This window comes from Macrotis lagotis, chromosome 8, assembly GCF_037893015.1.
Source record: "Macrotis lagotis isolate mMagLag1 chromosome 8, bilby.v1.9.chrom.fasta, whole genome shotgun sequence".
NCBI lineage: Eukaryota > Metazoa > Chordata > Mammalia > Peramelemorphia > Peramelidae > Macrotis > Macrotis lagotis.
Genome location: NC_133665.1, coordinates 69558086 through 69581448, shown reverse-complemented (window position 1 = coordinate 69581448; position 23363 = coordinate 69558086). Strand labels below are relative to the sequence as shown.

The 23363-nt window shown below is 35.7% G+C and overlaps 1 protein-coding gene across 1 annotated transcript in view; it reads left to right on the top strand.

Annotated features, from left to right (window-relative positions):
• The window catches only part of BRD10 (bromodomain containing 10), an 83789-nt gene that overhangs the window by 10390 nt on the left and 50036 nt on the right, over positions 1–23363 (top strand). Inside the window, exon 2 of the mRNA XM_074199010.1 lies at positions 10805–11005. Within this exon, the coding sequence (XP_074055111.1) occupies positions 10805–11005 (201 nt within the window). The remainder of the gene's footprint in view (positions 1–10804; positions 11006–23363) is intronic.

Genomic DNA, 23363 nt, shown 5'->3' with positions numbered 1-23363 from the left:
GGAACACCTATAATAAAAATAAGACTAAATCCTTTAGGAAAGTGTATGGTTAGTCAGAGGACCATTGGGAAAAGTTATAAATAAAATGAGACAATCTAGTCACAGTCTTATTAAAATATTAATACCAAATGATATAAAGATAATCTGCTTTAGGGCCATATATGATACTCCATGTAGAAACGCTTCATACATATTATCCCTCCAACCCCTTCTTTTGGAGAAAGAAATGTGTGGGGCCTTCAAAAATTTCTAATGCAATTAAAAGTTTTTCTATTTTTTTAGTAGCTATTATGGGGTCAGAAAAACTTGATGCCTTTGACATTTAGTTGTGTCACCTTCCACCTTTATTCAAATCCTTTAAGTTGTATGTACCTTAGACAACTTCTAGAATTTACCTACCATATCGCCTAAACATTAGCCAGATTTCTGGTAAGAGTTAATTCCTCAGGGTGACACCATCACAGCTTCTTCCCCTCAAATTTAGCATAATATTGTCATTTATTAGTTTCTCCCAGCCCATTTTTTTTCTCTTGTTTAGAATCTGCTTTATAAAGGAAATTTTTTCAGACTTGAAAGATTTGGAGTGTATTCTTTTCATTTCCTCTGTAGTATTGTGTTTAGCTTTTTGATAATCTCTTCTTTTAGACACTGTCTTTGGATGTTTAGGACACTGTTGTGTCTTGGTTCTTCTATCTATCCCACTATTTCTTTTTAGTCTCTTTTGCTGGTTCATTATATATGTGTTTGTGTGTGTGTGTGTGTGTGTGTGTGTGTGTGTGTGTGTGTGTGTGTGTGTATGAAATACCCTATGACTATAGGTCCTCTTTTTTCTTTTCTATGTTCTCTTACTTGGTAAAGTAATCAGCTCCCATGACCTAATTATTATATATATGTGTTCTATCCTCTGTACCTCCTAGCTGCCCATCACTTGACACTTACTGTGTGACCTTGGACAAGTCAGTTAAACTTTTGATTGCCTTGCATCCAGGGCCATGTCCTCCAGATTTTTATCTGGATCCTGGACCCAAATGGCTCTAGAAGAGAAAGTAATGCTGGTGACTTAGCACAGCACCCCCTCACTGAAGTCCAATACACTTGCTTTTCATAGTATCACTTCCCCCAATGTCATGGTCTTCTTCAAGAATGAAAAACAAACATCACATCATATATGTATCTTTGGAAAGTCAGCTGAACAACGAGGCAAGTCCAGAGTTGATTGGAAGTAGGACTGTTAACTGGGTCATATTTGGAAAATTGCAGTGAATTTCAGTGAATTTAAGTGCTTTTTCCCCCTTTTACCTCTATGCCTCATTTTTGCTTTTTGTTTTTGTTTTTGTTTTTTTGTTTTTTTTTTTTTTAGTTTTTGCAAGGCAGTGGGGTTTAGTGATTTGGCCAAGGCCACACACCTAGGTAATTATTAAGTGTCTGAGACCGGATTTGATCTCGGGTACTCTTGACTCCAGGGCCCGTGCTCTATCTACTGTGCCACCTAGCTGCGTACTCCTCCCCTCCCAATTTTTGCTTTTAACTCCAATATTCTCCTATTTATTTACTGGATACAAATTATGGAAAACTATGATCTCAGAATCAAATTAAAATGTAGACAGGGCAGTAGAAGGACAGGCAGTGGATATAAAGGTTTTAGAAAATAACCCTGGCTTATATATATTAAGTGCCATTGAACATATATTCTCAAGGTCAATGTAGGAAAAAAGGTGGGTCTTTGGATCAATAAGCTTTTGTTAAATGTTTACCACCTTACAGATACCATATCTAAAGACAAAAAATGATAGTTCTTTAGGATTTAGTATTGGGGAGACATGTACATATATCATATCATATCTATCTATCTATCTATCCATATGTGCATCTGTACAAATTGAATTCAGTTTGGTTTTGGGAGGGAAGGTATTACAAGTGGTGTCCAAAAAGGTTTGATGTAGTTATTTGACAGAGTCAGTCCTCCATCAGAGATTTATAAAAGGATGAGGACAAGAATTACAGAGGAAAATGTATGTTGTGTTATCTGTAGTATTGTGTTTAGCACCTTGTACAAAGGAATACTAATACTATATAGGTATCATACTCTAAAGTTCCCTTTTCCATTTCCCACTCTTTCCTTTCTAGTCACTCTCCCCCAAAAGTCAGAAAATGCTCGATTCAGATACGGAGTATCCTTTTGTCATTATTAAAAAACTGTGACACATATAAAATATAGATTTTTTATTATTTAATTGAATTATTTCAGTGAAGTATTTGTATCATGGTATAGTGAAAAGAGGGTTATTATCTAGAATTATTTGAAATCAAAGGACCTGAGTTTGAATCCTGATTATCTCTTATTTCTAGTATAATGAATTGGTCACCTGACTTTTGTGAGTTCAAATCCTGCCTCAGACATTGTGTGATCCTGGGCAGATCATTTAACCTCTCTGTGTCCCCATTTTCTCATATTTTAAATGAAGAGGTTGAAATCAGTAACTTTTAAGATCCTATTCAGCTTTAAATCTGTCATCCTATTATACAGAAATTTTTTATAGTAGAATCAACATCTGTTTTACTTCCCTCCCTAATAGACACATAGTAAAGAAAAGGAGGAAAGTTGAAAAAGACAAAGGGGATCGTCTCAATATTGTGTTCATTCTTTTTCTTCGCACTTCTTCCTCACCCCCATTTGATCTTATATATTATCCTAGATGATGTAAAATAATTACTTATTTTGAATGGTATTATGGTCAGGTATTAATTACCCTTCTTACCTTAGAACTTTTCTTTCTTTGCTTACGCTCCATAATTTGTGCCACCTCGCTATCTCCTGTGTCTGAGTTCCCTAACTTCACATCTTAGTGCTGCAAAACCAGATCTGCAAATGGATAGCATATGAATAATGTTTCTAGACAGGAAGCCAAGATGACCACAAGCTTTCCAGAGCAATGGTCCAAGGTTTATAGTACCTGGACAGGGAAGAAAGTATTTGAATTGAAGAGAGTTGAAATTCAAAATAAAGCATCTCTATTTGCAATTAGCACAGGGTAATATAAGTAGAAGGTTCAGTGATGTTAAGATGTATGTTTGGGTCTTTCTGGTATTGCTGATTCTTATTTACTTACAAATTTAGTCCTATCCAAATTAATCATTTTTATCAAGAAAAGGCAGGTTTGCAGTTATCCTCATTTAATCTAAAAATCTGAAAATAAATTGAAACTGAATGAAATGTTTTCATTTTGGGCAGTTAGTTGTAACATGGCAGTCTTGAATTTCTCTTTAGAATATTAAATCATTTCTTTACCTGAAGCTCAAAAATTTAAGCTTTGAAGAATAGCTTCATAGCAATTTCAGTCACACAACAAGCAAGCGTTTGATGTTGGTCATATAGAGAATAAAGAATAAAGCAGGGGCCAGCTAAGGTGGCAAATGGATAGAGCACCTGGCCCTGGAGTCAGAAGGACCCGAGTTCAAATGTGACTCAGACAAATCATAATCGCCTAGCTGTGTGACCTTGGGCAAGTCATTTAACCCCATTGCCTTAAATAAATAATTTTTTTTAAAAAGCAATTCCTACTCTTAAAGTGCTTATAACTTTATAAAATAAATTTACAGAGAATAGATACAAAGTAGTTAAATATAAGATAATTGGCGTAGATCAGGAAAAACTTCTTGTAGAAAATGGTTCTCTATTTTATCCCAGGGTTAATAAAGCAGTGACATGTAAGTGAATTAAATTTAAATGAGGGAGTATTGTGCAAAGTCACCAGCTTCACTTTCTCCTCCAGAGCCATCTGAACCCAGGGGTCAGATAGAGATTAGAATCATTGGAGATGGCCCTGAATACAGTGGGAGGTCTTGTTATTTATTTGTTTGTTTATTTATTTAGTTTGTTTTTTTGCAAGGCAATTAAGTGTCTGGGGTCACATTTGAACTCAGGTCCTCTTGACTTCAGGGTCAGTGGTCTATCCACTGCACCACCTAGTTACTCCAATCTTAGCTTTTTAAAGGTAGCTCTAATGAGAAGGCTGAGGGAAAAGAATGATTGAGAGGTGAGAAGGGAGGACATCAAGAGCATATATGAAGTGGTTTACCTTGGCAAGAGCAAGGGCTACTACATTGTTAGCAGGAGTGGGGGATTTTGTGGACTTTTGAGATGAAGGAATTCATATCAAAATGAAATCAATTTTCTCAATACAGTAAGAGGTAAGAGTAAGAACCTCTGTTGACAAAATTGGCGGGGGGAGGGAGAGACAGGAGAGGCTTAGGAAAAGGTTTGGAGTGGTAATTTAGGAGTGAGAGAGGTAATCTAGGGAAGACTAAAGAGATGGTCTTCCTACATTTTGGGATCAGTTAAAGTTGGATTATGTGAATTAGTAACAAAATGCAGTTAAGTACAGTTGTAAGACTTTATACAGTTCCATTCAGTAGCATGTCAGAATCAGAAGAAGTAGGGATTTATTCAGAGCTGAAGTTTGACTGGGGATGAGTATCAGGATAAAAGGTTGCAGGATCTGAGAGTAGAGGACAACATATAGTTGAATCGATTAATTGAGGAGTTGAGATAGGAAAAGGAGGATGGAGATCTCTACAAGTGAAGAACTGATTCAGAGAGATGAAACATAGGGGAGAGATGGAATGATAGGAGAGAAGCATATTGTCCGTAGAAAGATGTCCAGAGTTCCTGAGTAAAGAAGTAGAACTGTGGTGACAGGGTGGACCATCTTTATATGTGAAGGAAGTGTGGAATGAAGGAGTTAAGTCATGGAGATTTAAGGATCCTGGGAAGATTAGGGAGTTTGTGGAAGTATCATTAAAGATAATGAAGTACCTTCATATAAGATCAGAAGTTAAGATAGTGACCTAGGTGTTGACCTCCTTAGGTATTGGAATGGTGTGAATGGAAAATTTTGATACTGTGAACTTCAAAGGAAGAGTGTTTATTTGTTGTTAGTAAAGAAAGAGAGTGAAAGTGGCAGAGCTATGCAAGGAGTATTGTGACTCCTAGAAGGAAAATAAGGACCTATATTTGTTGGGAAATGGGTTGTGAGTGAATGTACAACACATGTTTGAGAGAGGAGTGACCAAGGATGAGGTATCATCAGGTCTTAATAAAGACTAAAGATGGAGTATAAGAAAAAAGAAACCCAAGACAAAGGGTGTTTGTTCTAAAGAGCTTAGTGGAATTATGATTGAAGAGGAACATGGCTAGGGCAGTTGATGATAGTGTGCTTCTGTGTGGCTGGTGATTTATTTTTTAGAGTAGGGAGAGCAACAGGTGGTGGGAGGTTGTTAGCCTCTGGTAATTTTAAGTGGCAGACTTTAAATTGAAGCTCATAGTCTTCAAGGAGTATTGTTGCTAGGCACATGCCTCTCCCACCTGTTCCTTATATGTAACTGGGGAATGAGGTAAAGGGGGAATGTTGTCTGTCATGTGGGCTTAGATTGGTCTTTTGTTGCTCTTCTAATATGACAATAGTTACTTCTAAAAATTGTTCATTTGAAGATGGTCACTGACTTTTGCCCGATTTAGGGAGCTTTTTCAACATTCATCCTCCTTTACCTCTGAAACCTTAAACACTCAACCACTAACTCCTTTTTTTTTAAGCTGCATCTGCTATGATGGTTTCCTTGATTACTTTTGTATTCTCTTCTTTATTTGGACTCCTTTTTTATTTATAACTGGTAACTTTCAATTTAATACTTAACGTTTACAAAAGAGCAAAATAAAGTGGAAAATATGGAAAATGCCACTGTGATACCCCCACTAGTCTCTGATTTCCACAGCATTAGTGAGAAAGAGAGAGAACATCTGTAGCCTGGGAAATTCCTCCTTTTAGAACTACTTTAAAACTAGAAGTTTTCCCTGCACTCACAACACTATTGTTTACTGTTTCTATCATCTGGTGATCTGGTAATGTCATGGAGTTACATGCTGTGCTGCAAGCTACTAGTATTCTCTGCTAAATTATTTCATTATCTCTTTTATGCTTCTATTTGCAGATTATTTTGCAGGTGCTCTACTGAATTTTAACTGCTGTATGGCTCCCTCACTGCAGAGTTGGGGTCTCAGTTCTTTTTGTTTCATAGTTGCAGCGGCTGTTTTCAACTCTTAGAAGAGTCAGATCGCCAACTATACCTGGTTAGCAAAAGTTCTTGAGCTAAGGCTATAAATCTGTCTCCTTTGAACTTCTTTGTTTCTGTTGGAGCTGCTCCTTCCTCTTCTCATTCTACTTTTTGGCTTAGGTTGTGCACATTTCTTTCAAGTTTCAATGTGGACTGACTAATGGTATAATGGGAAAGAGTCCTGATCTTGGAATCATGGGACCTGAATTGAAGTCTGTGCTGTCAGGCAAACTATCTTTGCTTTCCCAGTTTGCTTTTCCTATCATCCTTTATGTCTAAATTGTACCCATTATGACTTTATCTTATTATATGGTAAGAGATGTTGGTCCATGCCTACTTTCTGTCATTCTATATTTGTTTTCCCAGAAGTTTTTGCCAAATAGTTAATTCTTATTCCAGAAGCTAGAGTTTTGAGGTTTATCAAAAAGTAGATCACTGTGGTCATTGACTGCTGTTTCTTGTTACTTTCCTAACCTATCCTACTAATCTGTCACTCTTATTTCTTAATCAGTACCAGTTTTGATGATTGTTGGCTTTATAAAATAGTTTTAGATCCTGGCTAGACCACCTTCTTTAATTACTTTGATATTCTTAACCTTTTGTTCTTCCAGATTGATTTTATTATTTTTTCTTGCTCTGTAAAATAATTTTTGGTAGTTTGATTGATATGGCACTAAATAAATAAATTAATCTAGGTAAAATTGTCATTTTTCTGTTAGCTCAGACTACCTGTGAACAGTTACAGTTTCCCAGTTATTTAGATCTCACTTTATTTGTGTGAAAAGTGTTTTGTGTTTGTGTTCATATAGTTCCTGGGTTTGACAAGCAATATTTAGATGCACACATGGAGCATAAATCCATGTCAGTAACACTTTCTCTCAAGCCAATGAACATTTTCTTATTTCTTATTCTGATTTAATTCTGGTGGGAATAAATATAGGGAAATACAATAAACACTGAGGAATTAATTTTATGAATGATAAAATCATTAGATTGCCTGAGTCATGTGACTCAGTTCAATATTTAATGTTCATCAAAAGAGCTAGTAATATTAAAAGTGGAATTAAAAAGAACATCCTGTGTTAGTCAAATCAACCTTTATTAAACAATTACTGTTCAAGAATGGGATTTATTAATTCCCTGTTTAGGAGCATAAGTTGTAGTTCGTTCTTTACCTAGGAGTAAATATATTCAGTTTTAAATATAAATATGATCAATATGTCATTTGACTTAAAAGTGGCAATAGCAGTTTTCCCATGGCATTTTTATTTCCTGCAAAATTTAATTAAACTATGTAAGTGAACTTTGTTCCTCCTGCTTTTTATGCTTTCTCCATTTATAACAGTATAACATCTTGAAAAGTTCTACTGTGTTGCATTGGTATAAAAAGTCTTTGAAGATTGTTGAATTGTCCATAGCACCAAAATGTACCAGTTAGTGTAGTAATCTGTGGAGATTCACTTGAAGGATCCCTGGCAAACCACCTGTTCAATCTCCATATATATTTTAGAAAATGGGTGAGGAAATAATATTGGTTATTCATTACTGATTTTCCTGCTTCATATGGCCTAGAAAACCTTCTTATTGAATGTAGAATCTTTTTTTGTTTAGCTTTTTTATTATGAATTTGAATAAAGATGAATATTTCATTATATAAAGAAGAAAAACTGGAATGTTTAGATATGAATCTGTTATAAATACCTTTTTAAAGAAAGCAGTTATTAAATTTAACAGTCATTCTAACATTTCTCTGGACTCAAATTGCAGAATGAGATGTTTTCAGGCAGTAAAATGTAGGAATTTATTTTTGCTTTATGTGTATCTTGGGTAGTTTTACTTTTGTTTATTTTTTCAGTGGGGAGTAGTGAAGGAGAGAGGAATTGAGAATTGAATTGTTTAAAAAAAGAAAGAAAAGGGAGTTACTGATTCATCTTTAAAAAATATAAAGCAATTTGTTAGAAATGTTCATTAAGAAGATTACATAACTTTCTTTGGATAGAAAACTTCTTAAAATTTTATAATTATTTTATATTTTTAAAAACAAGTTGTTCCCTAAAAATCTGGAGATGGCCCTTAACTTGCTGAAAAGGAACAATCCTTGAATTCATTTAAATTATTCTGATTTTTTAAGAAAGATTTTATTTTGAATTTTACAGTTTTTTCCCCCATTCTTGCTTTTATTCCCCCCCCCCCCCCCAGAAGGCATTCTGTTAGTCTTTACATTTGTTTTCATGGTATGGTATACATGGATCTCAATTGATCTCAGTTGAATGTGATGAGAGAGAAATCATATCCTTAAGGAAGAAAAATAAACTATAAGAGATAGTAAAATTATACAATAAGATAACAAGGTTTTCCCCCCCTTAAATTGAAGGTTATAGTCTTTGGTCTTTGTTCAAACTCCACAATTCTTTCTCTGGATACAGATGGTATTCTCCATTTCAGATAGCCCAAAATTGTCCCTGGTTGTTGCACTGATGGAATGAGCAAATTCATATTCTGATTTTTTAAAACAATTCATTTTTATTTATAAATGAAAGGAAACATTAAGTAGATGAATTTCAGAATCTTATTATGGTTTTCATTCAGCCTGTGTTCCTAGATGGAAGAAAACAAAAGGAGGACCAGAAGAAATCATAGACAAGCAGGATAACTTTAAAACTTATATGTTCAATTTATTATATCCTTAAAAAAGAAAAAACAAGCTGTACATAATAGAGATCTTTAGTTTCTTATATAATAGTCTTTTCCACTTCTAAGATATATATGGAAGTACTTGTTTTATTTGCTGTTTGTTAAGGTTAGAGTTTTTTTTAAATATTCATTGTTCATAGTGTACATGCTTTGAGACATTTATTGTTGAAATTACTGTCATGAAGTTCTTCTATCTTTTCACTAGTAATGAGAGTAGGGAAAATTGTCTATGAAGGTCTGGTCTTACTTTAGTAAGGTTGAAACTGATTTTATACAAATTGGTCTCTGTGAGAAGGGAAGAAAATTATTTGTGTTTTACATGATAAAAATTTATCCTCATTTGGAATGCTTATCTCTTAGAACATTGACTTGGTCAGTTCAGAAATGGCCATGGAAAATCTTTGTGGTGACAAAGAATTGGGAAATGGCTGAATAATTTATGATATATGATCCATATATTATATATTATATATATATATATGTGTTGTTTTTTAAAAAAATGATGAGCAGGATGCTTTCAGAAAGAAAAGACATGAATTCTTGACAAAATGAAGTGAGCAGAATCAAAATAACTGTACAAAATAACAGTAAACTTGTACAATGATCAACTGTGTGACTTAGCTAGTCTTAGTATACAGTGATCTAAGACAGTTACAAAGGACTTGTGATGAAAAAAGCTATCCTCCTGAGAACTGATAGTCTGACTACAGATTAAAGCACACTTTTTTAAACTTGTTTTTATCTTTTTTTAGTTATTTTACATCACTAATCCAGATAAATTTTACATGACTGCATATGTACAATCTAGATCAAATTTCTTACCTTCTCAATGGGAGCAAGAGAAAGATGGAATTTTGGAACTCAAAAATTTTTTAAATGGGTGTTAAGAATTTATAACATGTAATTGAAAAAAATAAAATATTTGGAAAAAATACAATGGAAGAAAAAAAGAAGAAAAACTCCAAAAATGATAGTAAATGGTCAGCCAAGTTGAATGGATTATTTAAAGAAGAAACAAAACAGATGTTTTGGGAAATGTGTAATAAGTTTTCATTTTACCAGTCAGAAATATTGTTTTTCCTCAAATTTCAGTTGCTAATTATATTATAAACATAAATTCAGTCTTTTAGTCTTAACTTATAAATATCATAAAACTAACATTTTTAAATAATAGATTTTAAAACTTGGTTTCCCTAAAGGAACTGTCAATAAATAAAACTACTTATAGAATTAGATTAGGATTTCCTGTGCATCCATTAGAAATTCAGTAAGAAAGCATTTATGATGAGGTAAGAGGAAATTACTCTTATTTCTTCACATTTGGCTCTTATTTTTACAAATTAGATCATTTTATTCATAATACTATATTTTATGTTTGTAGAGGCTAATTTGCTTATAATTTGTTTGTATTTTATTTTTCCTATTAATGCTAGTAATATAGAGTATGAAATTTTTTTATCTGTTTGTACATACATATTGAGAAGTGTGATAGACTTGAAAAAACATTTCTGACTGTTGAAGAGATGAAGACTAATTTTGGAAAGTTGAAGAAAACTAAATTTTCATTGAGGTCACCTTAACTTGAACCTTACAGCTTAAATAAAGAAGTAGGATTTGATCTGCAGTATCTTGGCAGAATTTAGAAAAATTAAAACTTTCCATAGGGAAGATGAGATCCTACCCTATATTTATGTTTTAGTTGAATTCCTTTTAAGCTATTAACCTGGAAGGTTTTATTTTTAATATGTGGTGAGAAAAAGAGGTTGATAAAGTTGTTTTTTTTTTGTTTTAGGTTTTTGCAAGGCAAATGGGGTTAAGTGGCTTGCCCAAGGCCACACAGCTAGGTAATTAAGTGTCTGAGACCAGATTTGAACCCAGGTACTCCTGATTCCAAGGCCGTTGCTTTATCCACTACGCCACCTAGCTGCCCCGAGGTTGATAAAGTTTTGTTGACCTTAAAGGTGTCCTTTTATGAACTAACTTGATTTCTCTTTGCCAGGCACTTGAGAGAAAAGACAACAATAGCAGTTACATCCAGAGGTTATTATGGATTAGAGGATGAGAAAGGAGCAGCATGTACATCAACAAGGCGTCGCTCTACACCTCGAAGTTTGGCAGGCTTGACAAGTGGAGTTTTTGAGTCTATAATGGTTCAAGTTTTGAGACAGGAAGAACAGCTAAGAGCAAAAGAAGAGAAAAGGTAAATAGAAAAATAAATTCTTAGGTGAATATGTTCAAATTTTTAGTCGATTCTCTTTTTGAAGAATTAGAGACATACTTCTGTAGTACCTCCTCACCAAACTTCTGAGCCTAAATCATAGTGTTGAACTCAAATTTATTCACAGTGGCAAATATACTTGGAATGGATCAGCATAAGGAAGCTTATATAGAAATAGAGAATCTAAAAATTCAAAGTCACTTTATTCGGAACTAAAAATCAAACTGTAGGCTAACAGAATTTCAGAATTTTATTAGGCTTTCCAGCTCATGTATTTGGGTAGAATACACTTTTATACAATTTTGTATGATTTGTAGAGCTTTCATACAGAATTTTAGTACTGTTGGGGTTTCTAGACCTGGTCTAGATAAGGACGTGAAAGACTGGAGGGGTTAAGTAAAAATCAAAATCACATCAACCATCATTCCAGGTCTGCAACCAAAAGTGATATTTCCTGACTTCCAGTAAGATGAATTTCCTTGATTTCAGGATGTTTAAAGAACTCTTGATGCCACAGGGAATTGCTTGTGCTGTTCAATATCACTGTAGAAATTTTAATTTATTCATGTAGCTGTGAATCAGACTTAATTTTGTTTTTTGAAATATTTGCAACTCAACCTTGAGATTCTTTGTCAACAAGTATTTATTATTTCTTTCTGATAGCCATGGATAGATGTCCCCAATCCAATTTTTTCCCTAAATTTTCAAATAATTTGACAATTTAATGCAAAGAAAAAGATTATCTGCAGTATAGAAAACTTGCTAGTCATTCTTTCATAACAATGTTTTGAAGACTTTGAAATTTACTATCACTTAAATGTTAATGATACATTTTCTTTAGTTCTAATTAATACTAACTTAGTTCTAATCAATACTAACAAATATTCAAATATAGGAATCAGAGAAAAGCAATTATAAGGATTTAACATTGAAGGACGAATTATAATTGATAAGCAAAACTATGGTTGGTTTTCAGTAATTTACTAATTTCAGTAATAACACTCCTTAATTTTTTCTGTTTTAGAAATTTAGGTCCTATAGTTAAGGGAAGAGAATAACATTACTATAGTGCCTACTACTTTCTGGCTCTGTGTTTAATGCTTTATAAATACTGTCTCAAGTGTTATAGGATAAAATTGATATATGAAGAATCATATATATTTTTCCTTTTTTTGTGTGACTATTATTTGTAGTAGAATAAATACTATTTTTTTCATTCATTTCCCAAAGGCAATCCAACCACTGTCTTACTTCAGTCAAATTCGGGTTGAACTCAGGATTAATTGCTGTACACATTTTTCTTTTTTAAATTTTTGTTGAAAATGTGAGCATATAGTAGTAAGAGTGTCTGAACATAATTTAATCTTTTATGGTCCAGGAGAATACAGTTAGAGATGCAGGATCATCCTTTTAAACATTCATTCATCAGATAGCTATGATTTAGGCAGTACTGATGTTCAATCCTGAACCTTGAGTCAGAAAGACCTGAATTCAAATTTGGTTTCAGATATTTCCTAGCTTTGTGTCCCTAGGAAAAATCATTCAACCTCTGACTGCCTCAGTTTCTTCAACTTTAAAATGGGGCTAATAACAACTCATCTACTTTGCAGGGTTGTTTTCAGGATTTAAATGATAGGATATTTATTCTAAAGAGCTTAGCCCACTGCCTGGCATGTAGTGGGCTCTATTATTGTTGTTGTTATTATTGCTATTAAACCTTCTCTGGCATTTAAAACCTTAAAATTTAGTTCCAGTCTCTCTTTTCATTACTGCCCTTCACATGCCCTATATTCCAATCAAACCAATCTTTCACGTCTGATCCTTTCCAGTTTTATTTTACATCACTCTCCTCCAAACATTCTACAATCTAGTCAAACCAGACTTTATACTGTTTTTATACAAAATGTTTCATATTCTTTCTTCATGGTTGTAATTTACTTGCTATTCTGTACCTGTTACTCTTAAAATCCATTCTTCCAATAGTCACCTCAGTCTCATGAAACTCTCTTGATCTTCACAACTTCTAGTGCCCTTCCCACCAAAAGTACTTGCAGTTGTTTTGTGTACATTTAAACATGTCATCCAATAGAATATGAACCCCTTTAGGAGAGTAAATGTTTTGTTTATTTGTATCCAGAATTTAATAAAATATCTGTGAAGTGTAGAGGCTTAAATGCTCTTTGATTGACTGTCAGACATCTTCCGCTGGATATTGCATAAAAATCTCAAAGATATATCCCAAACCTATCTAATTATATGTATTTTTTAATTTACTTAAGGCAGTGGGTTTAAGTGACTTGCCCAAGTCCACACAGCTAAGTAATTACTAAGTGTCTGAGGTCTGGTTTGAACTTGGGTCTTCCTGACTCCAGGACTAGTGTTCTATCCACTGTGCCACCTAGCGGCCCATATCTAATTATATTCTTCCCCCAAAGTGCTCCCCCTCCCAGCTTCACACATCCTTGTAGTCAATGAAATTTATAATCTCCTTTACACTTCCTTCTTTATTATCTTCTTATCTCATATCCAGTCAGTTGACATTTCTAATCAGTTCTACCTCCCCTGCATCCCTTTAATTAATTAATACCCTCTCTCTTCCCATGATCACTGTCTTAACCTGGACTTGGAACCTCTAGTTTATTTTCTGTCTAGGTCATCCTCTACACAACTGCCAAAAAAAGTCTTCAAAAGGCACAGATCTCTCATATTTCCTTTTTTTCACTAGGATAAGATACAAGCTACTTTGTCATTTAAAACCTTTAGTGCTCTGACTCTAGCCTATCTGTTCAGGCTTATACTATATATTCTACTTTATGTACTTGTTTCAAAGCCAAAGTGCCCTACTTGCTCCTGAACTCAGAATTCTATTTACTTGTGTCTATGCTTTATAGGCTGTCCTCTAGGCCCTCTGATGCAACTTACTTTGACTTATTTTTGACTCTTTAGGATACTCTTCAAGATTCAGCTATTTCTGGTTCTACAAGTTCATGTTACTTTCCTCTTCAAATTATTTTTTATTTACTTATCAAATTTACATTATCAATATTGTATTCCTTCCCTTAACTTCCTTGGAATTTATAAGCTCCTTGAGGGCAAAATCTTTTTTTTTCTTTGCCTTTGTTTTCTGCTAAATCAAGTTCAGAATCTTGGCCACAGTAGGCACTTAAGTCATACATAAAGAATTGAAAGAATATAAGAAAGATGATATTACATTTGTCTGGAAATTATTGTTTACCTTGGAGAGATCAGTGCTAAGAGTGGTAAGATAAAACCTAGATTAAAATATTGAGAAGGCAAATAAGTAATTGCAATGAATACAACATACTCTCAAGTTTGAGACAATACATAGCTTTAGGAGATGTCAAATTGAAGATTTACTGCTATCATTTCCTAAATATATCTGTGTGTATTTGTTTTTTTAAGATGGAGGGGACCTAAGTATATTGGCAGGCAGACAGCATGAGCCTGGAGAGATTGAATATGATGAACATGACTGAAAAGACATAGGTAGGGGAAGGGCATAGATAAACAGGAATTGGTTTTGGCAAAGAGGAGGGCCACATTACTAGAAGAAGATACAGAAGAGTGAGTGAGTGAGTGAGAGAGAGAGAGAGAGAGAGATAAAGGAGTTCATTTTGTTAGATGGCCTCTTAATGTTTCAGTCCAGTAGGAGCTCTATTCAGGAGGCAGTAGTGTAGTATAGCATAAATAACATAGGACTTAGAAGAAGTCGACAAATTAGATGGAGCTCTAACACCAATCCTTTAATCTTTCTGATTCTCCATTTCCTTTTCTGTAACAGGGAAATTTATAAAGTGCCTGCTTTGTACTAAATGCCTACAAGTATTATCTCTTGGATAATTATTGGATTGAGATAGGAATGTGAAGTCAGCAGGGTTAATGGCCTGAAGAATACTGGAGAAAGATTGGAGATCTTGATGAGAGTGAAAAATAGGTCTAATGGACATGGGTATGGTTGGTTCTTATCTTTCATTATCAAAGAAAACAAAAATAGCTGCACTATATTTGAGACATATTACAGTGTGTTCAGCTGTGACTGGTCAGATCAATACAAACTCAGGGTGTTCACAAATAGTTCATGTGAACACCTCCGGAGTTTACTCTAAACTTAAGTATCTCACATTTCCTTTGAGCTGCTTCCATTTTGCCTTGTTCATAGAGTGCAGCCCTCTGATGAGGGCACACCATGTTGGGTGCTTTATCCACTACTCCACTTAGCTGTCTCAATTCCAGAGTTCTTAAGAGAGACCTTTGGGGTGTCTGGATATCATTTCTTCTGACCTCCCTGTGTATGCTTACGCTGTGTGAATACTCCATAAAATAATCTTTTTGGCAAGCGCATATTTGACATCCTAACAACATGGCCAGCCCATTGTAATTGCATGCTCTCTGTAGTAACATTTAAATGCTTGACAGTTTAGCTCAAGAAAGGACCTCAGTGTCTGGTATCTTCCCCTGTCAGGTGATCTTCAGAATCTTCCTAAGACAATTTAAATTGAAGCGATTCAGTTTCTTGACATGGTGCTGGTAGACTGTCCATATTTCACAGTCATATAGCAATGAAGTCAGCGAAATGGTTCTGTAAACCTTCAGTTTGCGAGTCAATCTAATACTACTCTTCTCTCACACACTTTCTTTCGGAGCCCTCCAAATATTAAACTAGCTCTGGCAAAGTATGTGTCAATCTCATTATCAATGTGTACCTCTCTGGAGCTAAGTGAACTTAACCACAGTACTCAAAACTTCTTCATTTGCTGTAATCAGTAGTTTCACATATGGATGATATGATGCTGGCTGATGGAGAACCTTGTTTTCTTGGTATTAATTGTTAGACCAAAGTTAGCACAAGCAGCAGAGAATTGATCCACACTCTATTGCATCTCAGCTTCAGAGGTTGCAATGAATGCACAATTATCTGCAAATAAAAGATCATATATCAACACTCCCTTCACTTTGGTCTTGACTTGTAGCCTTTTCAAGTTGAAGAATTTACTGCCAATGGGGTAACTGATTTTGATGCCACGTATATCCTCAGTGAAGGCATTTAAGAACATGGATGAAAACATCATATAAAAAACATGGGAGCAAGGACACATTCTTGTTTCACTCCATTGATGATCATGAAATCTCAAGAGTACTGTTCACTATCCTGAACCCGAGCAAGCACGCCATTATGGAATTGACATGTAATACTGATGAACTTCTCTGAGCAACTGAATTTTGATATAATTTTCTATAAACCCTCACGTCTGATGGCATTAAAGATCTTGGTCATATCTACAAATGTTGCATAAATACTTCTGTTCTACTGGACAACTTTATTGGAGATGTTGGGTAGCAAACACCGTATCAACTATTCAACTCTTTCTAAAGCCACACAGGCTTTCAGGGATGTGACCATCCTCCAGGTGAAGGACCAGCCTATTAGAAGGACTCTGGGAAGAATCTTATCAGCAATGACTTCTATTCCCTTTACCTTTATAGATGTGAATAATGGAGGTGTATCCTTGAATTCCTGGGACAGAGCTTCTTCATACCATATAACCTGGAAAATTTCAGTCACTTTTTGGATGAACAATGCCCCACCCCCACCCCCACACTTTGCAAATGTCTTCTGCACTGATTGACGATGATCTGTTAGCAACACTATGGAAATGTTCAGCCTATCTCTCTAGGATCATGTCCCTATCATTAATCAATGTGACTCCATCAGCACTGAATAGTTGAGATGCACCATAAGTTTTTGGCTCATAAATAGCCTTTAGGGCATCATAAAAGCACTTTGAATTGTTATTATCCACATAAACTGAATTTCATTTGCCAAGACTCCTGCGTCTCTCTAAGCTTCACTTGAACTTTACTTTTGATGGAATTAAATGCTGCCTTTTTAGAAATGGATGAACTCTCCTGCTGATAATCCCTGTGGAGTTCTCATTTTTCATTTAACAGTTTCTTTATTTCTCCATCATTTTCTTCACACCAGTTTTGATGTTTGCAAGTGTTCTGACTCTTATGAGCAAACACAGTGCTATACACCAAATCTCTGTAGGCTGTCCATTCTTTTTCTGCTCCACTGTTCCCTCTAAGTTAGCAACAAATTGTGCCCATTCAGAGAGGCACTCTAATCTCTTGACATTAATTTGTTTGGTAGTCATTTTGCCTTGGGGTCACTGCTTTGGTTGAATATAAATACTTAGCTTGGAGAGGATGAATCTGTGATCAGTTCAGCACTCTGAACTACACTTTGCCTTTGTCATTCTCACATACTATCTGTCTTTTCTCCTTATAGTCACATAATCTATTAGTTGCCAGTGTTTGCCTAGATCAAGGTAATCCAGGAAGTTTTATTGCCTTTAGGTAAACAGAAGACAGTGTTTGTAATGACAAGGTCATGAGATACACATATATCTTCAGTAGTAAATGACCTTTGCTGTTGCTGTTTCCAACTCCATTCCTCTAAAGGATGCCCTGCCATGTCTGGTAGTCTGAGCCCACTCTAGCATACAAGTCACCTGGAATTAGAAGTTTGTCCTCTTTTGGTACCTTCATATTAAGGGTCTCCAAGTCCTCATAAAACTTTGCTGTTACTTCATCAGGATTTATCATGGTGGGAATATAAGCACTGATGATGGTAACATCATGGTTTCTTGCAAATGGCAATCTCATTTTCATGAGCCTCATTTACTCCCTTTGGTAGGCATACAAGCTTGTTGACTAGATTAGTTTTGATTAGAAAACCTACCCCAGCTTCACAGTGTTTCCCTTCACTGCAACCACTCCAGAAAAACATTTATCCATCTCTGATTTCAGTAAGATGATCTGCATTTGCCAGCCTTGTTCCACTCAGGGTTATTGTTTGGATTTTGAATGTTCTCTAGCAACAGAAGCTGTTCATCTTTCAGATTTACTGGATCTTTCGGTGTCTATGAGTGTTTGCACATTCCATGTACCAATGGTGAGTGGAATCATCTTTGAAGAAGTTTTTATACATTTTTTTTTTATGTCTTGACCGCAGGATGGGATCCCCACCTGCCAAAGTAACTAGGACAGGATTGGGTAAGAAGACGATTTTTAGGGCACCTTTTTTAGCCCCTTCCTCACACCAGGATCTGAACAGTGCAATCCTTAAAAAAAACTGCTCAGACACCTAGGGGACTGCTGAATCCCACCATTGCTTTAAGTGGGGAAACAACCCTATGGTCTGGGTTGCCTGTGTGCAGTGTTGTGATTACAACTCCCAGGACACCTGCTTCATCATGTGCCTGTCACCATAGGACTTTGAGATAGCAATGATAAAATGGTATGGGTGATATCTTTTAATTTGTGCATACATTGTATTTAGGTGGGGCAGAGTTGGATAAAATCGTCAGCCTCACTCTGTCTTTCAAAATTATCATGGTCTGGTGGCAAGATAGAGTCAAGACAACTAGATGCAGTGGATGATCTTGGTGTCTTCGCTGTCTAAGCAATCTCTAAGGTCTCCACAGTGCCTGCTTCAGCTGCCTTTGTGGCTGTTGGAACAAATTGTTCTCATCCGTCCATTCCAGGAGTGAAAGATTTCACATGCTTGGGGTAGATACCTCCCCACCTCCAACTCACCAATTAAATTAGATTCCCTCATTTACCCTCAACTAAGGGTGAGGTATAGAGAGAAGTGGAGTGATGGGAAGTGTGATGATCAGATAAAAGCATGTCAGTTTCTGAATTAAAGAAGTAGAATTTTTGTGGGTAATATGGAAATTTAGTATGACCATTCCTATATGTGACTGAGATGAGATGTAATGAGGTTAGGTAGTTTGAAGAAGGCTGTATATAAATTATTAATCACTTAATATGAATGTAGAGATTAGGTAGGAGTAGGAAGGAGAGGAAAATGGTAAGTGAGGTGTTGAACTCCTTGAGAAAGGAGGGAAACCGACTTAGGGATTTGTATACCAGAAGCACCAAAATTTGGATTGAGTGGAAATTTTGGATTGATAAAAACTCAAAGGCAGAATCCAGAAGTCCCAGTGAAGAGCAATGAATATTCAAAGGAGAAATCCTCTGATTTATCCTCTAAGAAATCCTTGTGTTAAGAGTTTGAGAGGAATAGCCAGTGTGGAGTTGGATGAGTAGAAAAGTAGTATGGTTAAGGATAGCCAAATTTCATTGGGGCTAGTAAATGGCAGAAGTATGAGAGAAAGTGGTTCAGAATGAAGGTGAATTTATTTATTTGCTTTAGAACAGGAATTTTCTTTTCTTTTTTGTTATTGTACTTAATTTTTTCCAATTATGTGTAAAAGTAGTTTTCAGCATTTCATTTTTTAAAAGATTTTGAATTCCAGATTTTCCTTCCCCTCACCTCTTTTCCCCTCTTCCCTCCCCAAGACAGCAAGCAATCTGATGTGGGTTTATGTGCAGAGAGTAAAAAATAATTCTATATTAATCAGCTTGTGAAAGAAAAACAGAACTAAAGAAAAAAAAGCAAAAAGTCAAAATAGTATGCTTCAATCTGTATACAAACTGCATAGTTTTTTCTCTGGATAACATTTTCCATCATGAGTCTTTTGGAATTGTCTTAGATTATTCTATTGCTGAGAAAAGCTAAGTCTTTCATAGTTGATCATTGAATAGTGTTGCTTTTACTGTTTATAATGTTCTCTTGATTCTGCTCACTTCAACTCCATCTAAGTCTTTCCAGATTTTTCTGAATTCTGCCTGCTCATCATTTCTTATAAAGCAAAAATATTCCATTACATTCATATACTTCAATTTATTCAGCCATTCCCCAATTGTTGGGCATACCTTTAATTTCTAATTCTTTTGTTTGTTTGTTTGTTTGTTTGTTTTGCAAGGCAAATGGGGTTAAGTGGCTTGCCCAAGGCCACACAGCTAGGTAATTAGTAAGTGTCTGAGACCAGATTTGAACCCAGGTACTCCTGACTCCAAGGCCGGTGCTTTATCCACTACACCACCTAGCCGCCCCAATTTCTAGTTCTTTATGACCACAAAAAGAGCTGCTGTAAATTTTTTATACATGTAGGGCCCTTTGCGTTAAAATTTTTTTTTTAATTTTTATTTATTTAAGGTAAAGGGTTAAGTGACTTACCCAAGGTCACACAACTAGGCAATTATTAGGTGTCTGAGTCTGGATTTGAACTCAGGTCCTCCTGACTCCAGGGCTGATGCTCTATCCACTGCACCACCTAGCTGCCCCTCTCTTTCCTTTTTTATGATTTCTTTGGGATACAGACTAAGTAGTAATATTGTTGGTTCAAAGAATGTGCATAATTTGATTGCCCTTTGGAAATAGTGGAACAGAAATTTTCAAAGTAAGAGTTGGAATAAAATGGAGTAGGGTTAAAGAAAATGAAGATGAGCAAATGAGAGATTGAAGCTGAGGGTTGGTTGGTTCTTTTCTTTCATTTTCGAAGACCAAAATGACATAACTTTGTTTGAGATAAATTATGGTGTATCTGACTGTGACTAATCAATTAGACCAATATGAGCTTGAAATGCCCTACAACAGGTTGGGCAAAATGGCCCATGTGAACATCTGGGGTAGGTACCCTAAACTTACAGATGTTACATTTCCTTTGAGCTGCTTCAGTTCTGCCTTCCTCATAGAATGCAGCACCCTTACTGATGAGGGCACACCATGCTGGGCTATCTTGTGCCAGTATCTCCCATGCTGTACAGTCAATTCTAAAGTTCTTCAATGAGACCTTCAGCTTATCTTGGCATCGCTTCTTCTGATCCCCTTGTGAGCACTTGCCCTGTGTGAGTTCTCCGTAAAAATACAGTTTTGGCAAGTATATGTCTTGCATTCTAACTCATCATAGTTGCACTCTCTGTAGTAATGTTGGAATGCTAAGCAGTTTAGCTTGAGAAAGGACATTAGTGTCTGGTATCTTCTCCTGCCAGGTGATCTTCAGAATCTTCCTAAGACAATTTAAATTGAAGCGATTGAGTTTCCTGGCATGGCACTGGTAGACTGTCCAGGTTTCACAGGCATATCGCAATGAGGTCAGCAAAGTGGCTCTGTAGACCTTCAGTTTGATAGTCAGTCTAATACTCTGTTCTCCCATACTTTTTTTTTGGAGCCTCTCAAATATTGAGTTAGCTCTGGCAATGCAAATGTCAACCTCATTTTCAGTGTGTACCTCCTTGGAAAAAACACTGCCAAGGTAAGTGAACTTGTCTACAGTACCCAAAACTTCTCCATTTGCTGTAATTTATGGTTTCACATATGGATGGTTCAGTGCTGGCTGATGGAGCACCTGTTTTTTCTTTATATTAATTGTTAGACCAAAATTAGCACAAGCCAGAGACAATTGATTCATACTTTGTTGCATCTCAGCTTCAGAGGCTGCATTGAGTTCACAATCATCTGCAAACAGATGATCATGCACCAGCACTCCCTCCCTTTGGTCTTGGCTTGTAGCCTTTTCAAGTTGAAGAATTTGCCATCAGTGTGGTAGCTGACCTTGAGGTCATGTTCATCCTCATTGAAGGCATTTGATAACATGACTGAAAACATCATGCTAAAAATTATGGGAGCAAGGACACATCCTTGTTTCACTCCATTGGTGACTGGGAAATCTCAAGAGCATCATCTACTATTCAGAACCGGGGCAAGCATGCTGTCATGGAACTAATGTACAATTACTGATGAACTTCTCTGGGCAACCAAATTTTGGTATAATTTTCCATAAACCCTTGTGACTGATGGTATCAAAGGCCTTGCTCAGATCTACAGATGGTTGTATACTTACATCTGTTTTGTTCCTGATATTTTCCTGGATTTGTCAGGCAGCAACCACCATATCAACTGTTCCTTGACTCTTTGAAATCACACTGGCTCTCAAGGACATGACCATCTTCCAGGTGAAGGATCAGCCTATTGAGAAGGACTATGGCAAGAATCTTTTTTTTTTTAATAGAAAGATTTTATTCATTTTGAGTTTTATAATTTTCCCCCTATTCTTGCTTCCCTCCCCCCACTCCCCACAGAAAGCAGTCTTGTTAGTCTTTACATTGTTTCCATGGTATACATTGATCTAAGTTGAATATGAAGAGAGAGAAATCATATCCTTAAGGAAGAAAAATAAAAAGATAGCAAAATTGCATAATAAGATAACAGGTTTTTTTTTTTTCTAAATTGAAGGTAATAGTCTTTGGTCTTTGTTCAAACTCCACAATTGTTTCTCTGGATACAGATGGTATTCTCCATCACAGGCCAAAATTGTCCCTGATTGTTGAACTGATGGAGTGGACGAGTCCATCAAGGTTGGCCAGCCCCATGTTACTGTTAGGGTGTACAATGTTTTTCTGGTTCTGCTCATCTTGCTCAGCATTAGTTCATGCAAATCCTTCCAGGTTTCCCTGAATTCCCATCCCTTCTGGTTTCTAATAGAACAATAGTGTTCCATGACATACATATACCACAGTTTGCTAAGCCATTCCCCAATTGAAGGACATTCACTTAATTTCCAGTCCTTTGCCACCACAAACTGGGCTGCTATGAATATTTTGTACAAGTGATGTTTTTACCCTTTTTCACAATCTCTTCAGGGTATAGACCCAGTAGTGGTATTGCTGGATCAAAGGGTATTCACATTTTTGTTGCCCTTTGGGCGAAATTCCAAATTGCTCTCCTAAAAGGTTGGATGAGTTCACAGCTCCACCGACAATGCATGTGTCCCAGATTTCCCACATCCCTTTCAGTATTGATCATTGTCCTTTCTGGTCATATTGGCCAGTCTGAGTGAGGTGGTACCTTCGAGATGCTTTAATTTGCATTTCTCTAATCAGTGATTTAGAGTAATTTTTCATATGACTGTGGATCACTTTGATTTCCTCATCTGTAAATTGCCTTTGCATATCTTTTGACAATTTGTCAATTGGAGAATGAGTGTTCTTTTGAAAACTTGACTCAGTTCTCTATATATTTTAGAAATGAGTCCTTTGTCAGAAATACTAGTTGTAAAAATTGTTTCCCAATTTACTACATTTCTTTTGATCTTGGTTACAATGGTCTTGTCTGTGCAAAAGCTTTTTAATTTAATGTAATCAAAATTATCTAGTTTGTTTTTAATGATGTTCTCCATTTCTTCCTTGGTCATAAACTGCTTCCCTTACCAGCAGTAATTCAAAGAGAAATACACCTGTGATTGTCACAGGACAATCTATTCTCTTTACTTTTATAGAGATGCATAATGGCAGCATTCTTGAATTCTTGGGGGATTACCTCTTCATGCCATATAACCTGGAAAATTTCAGAGTTTGAATGAGCAATGGACCTCCCACCTTGTGGATCTCAGATGGAATAGAATCAGCA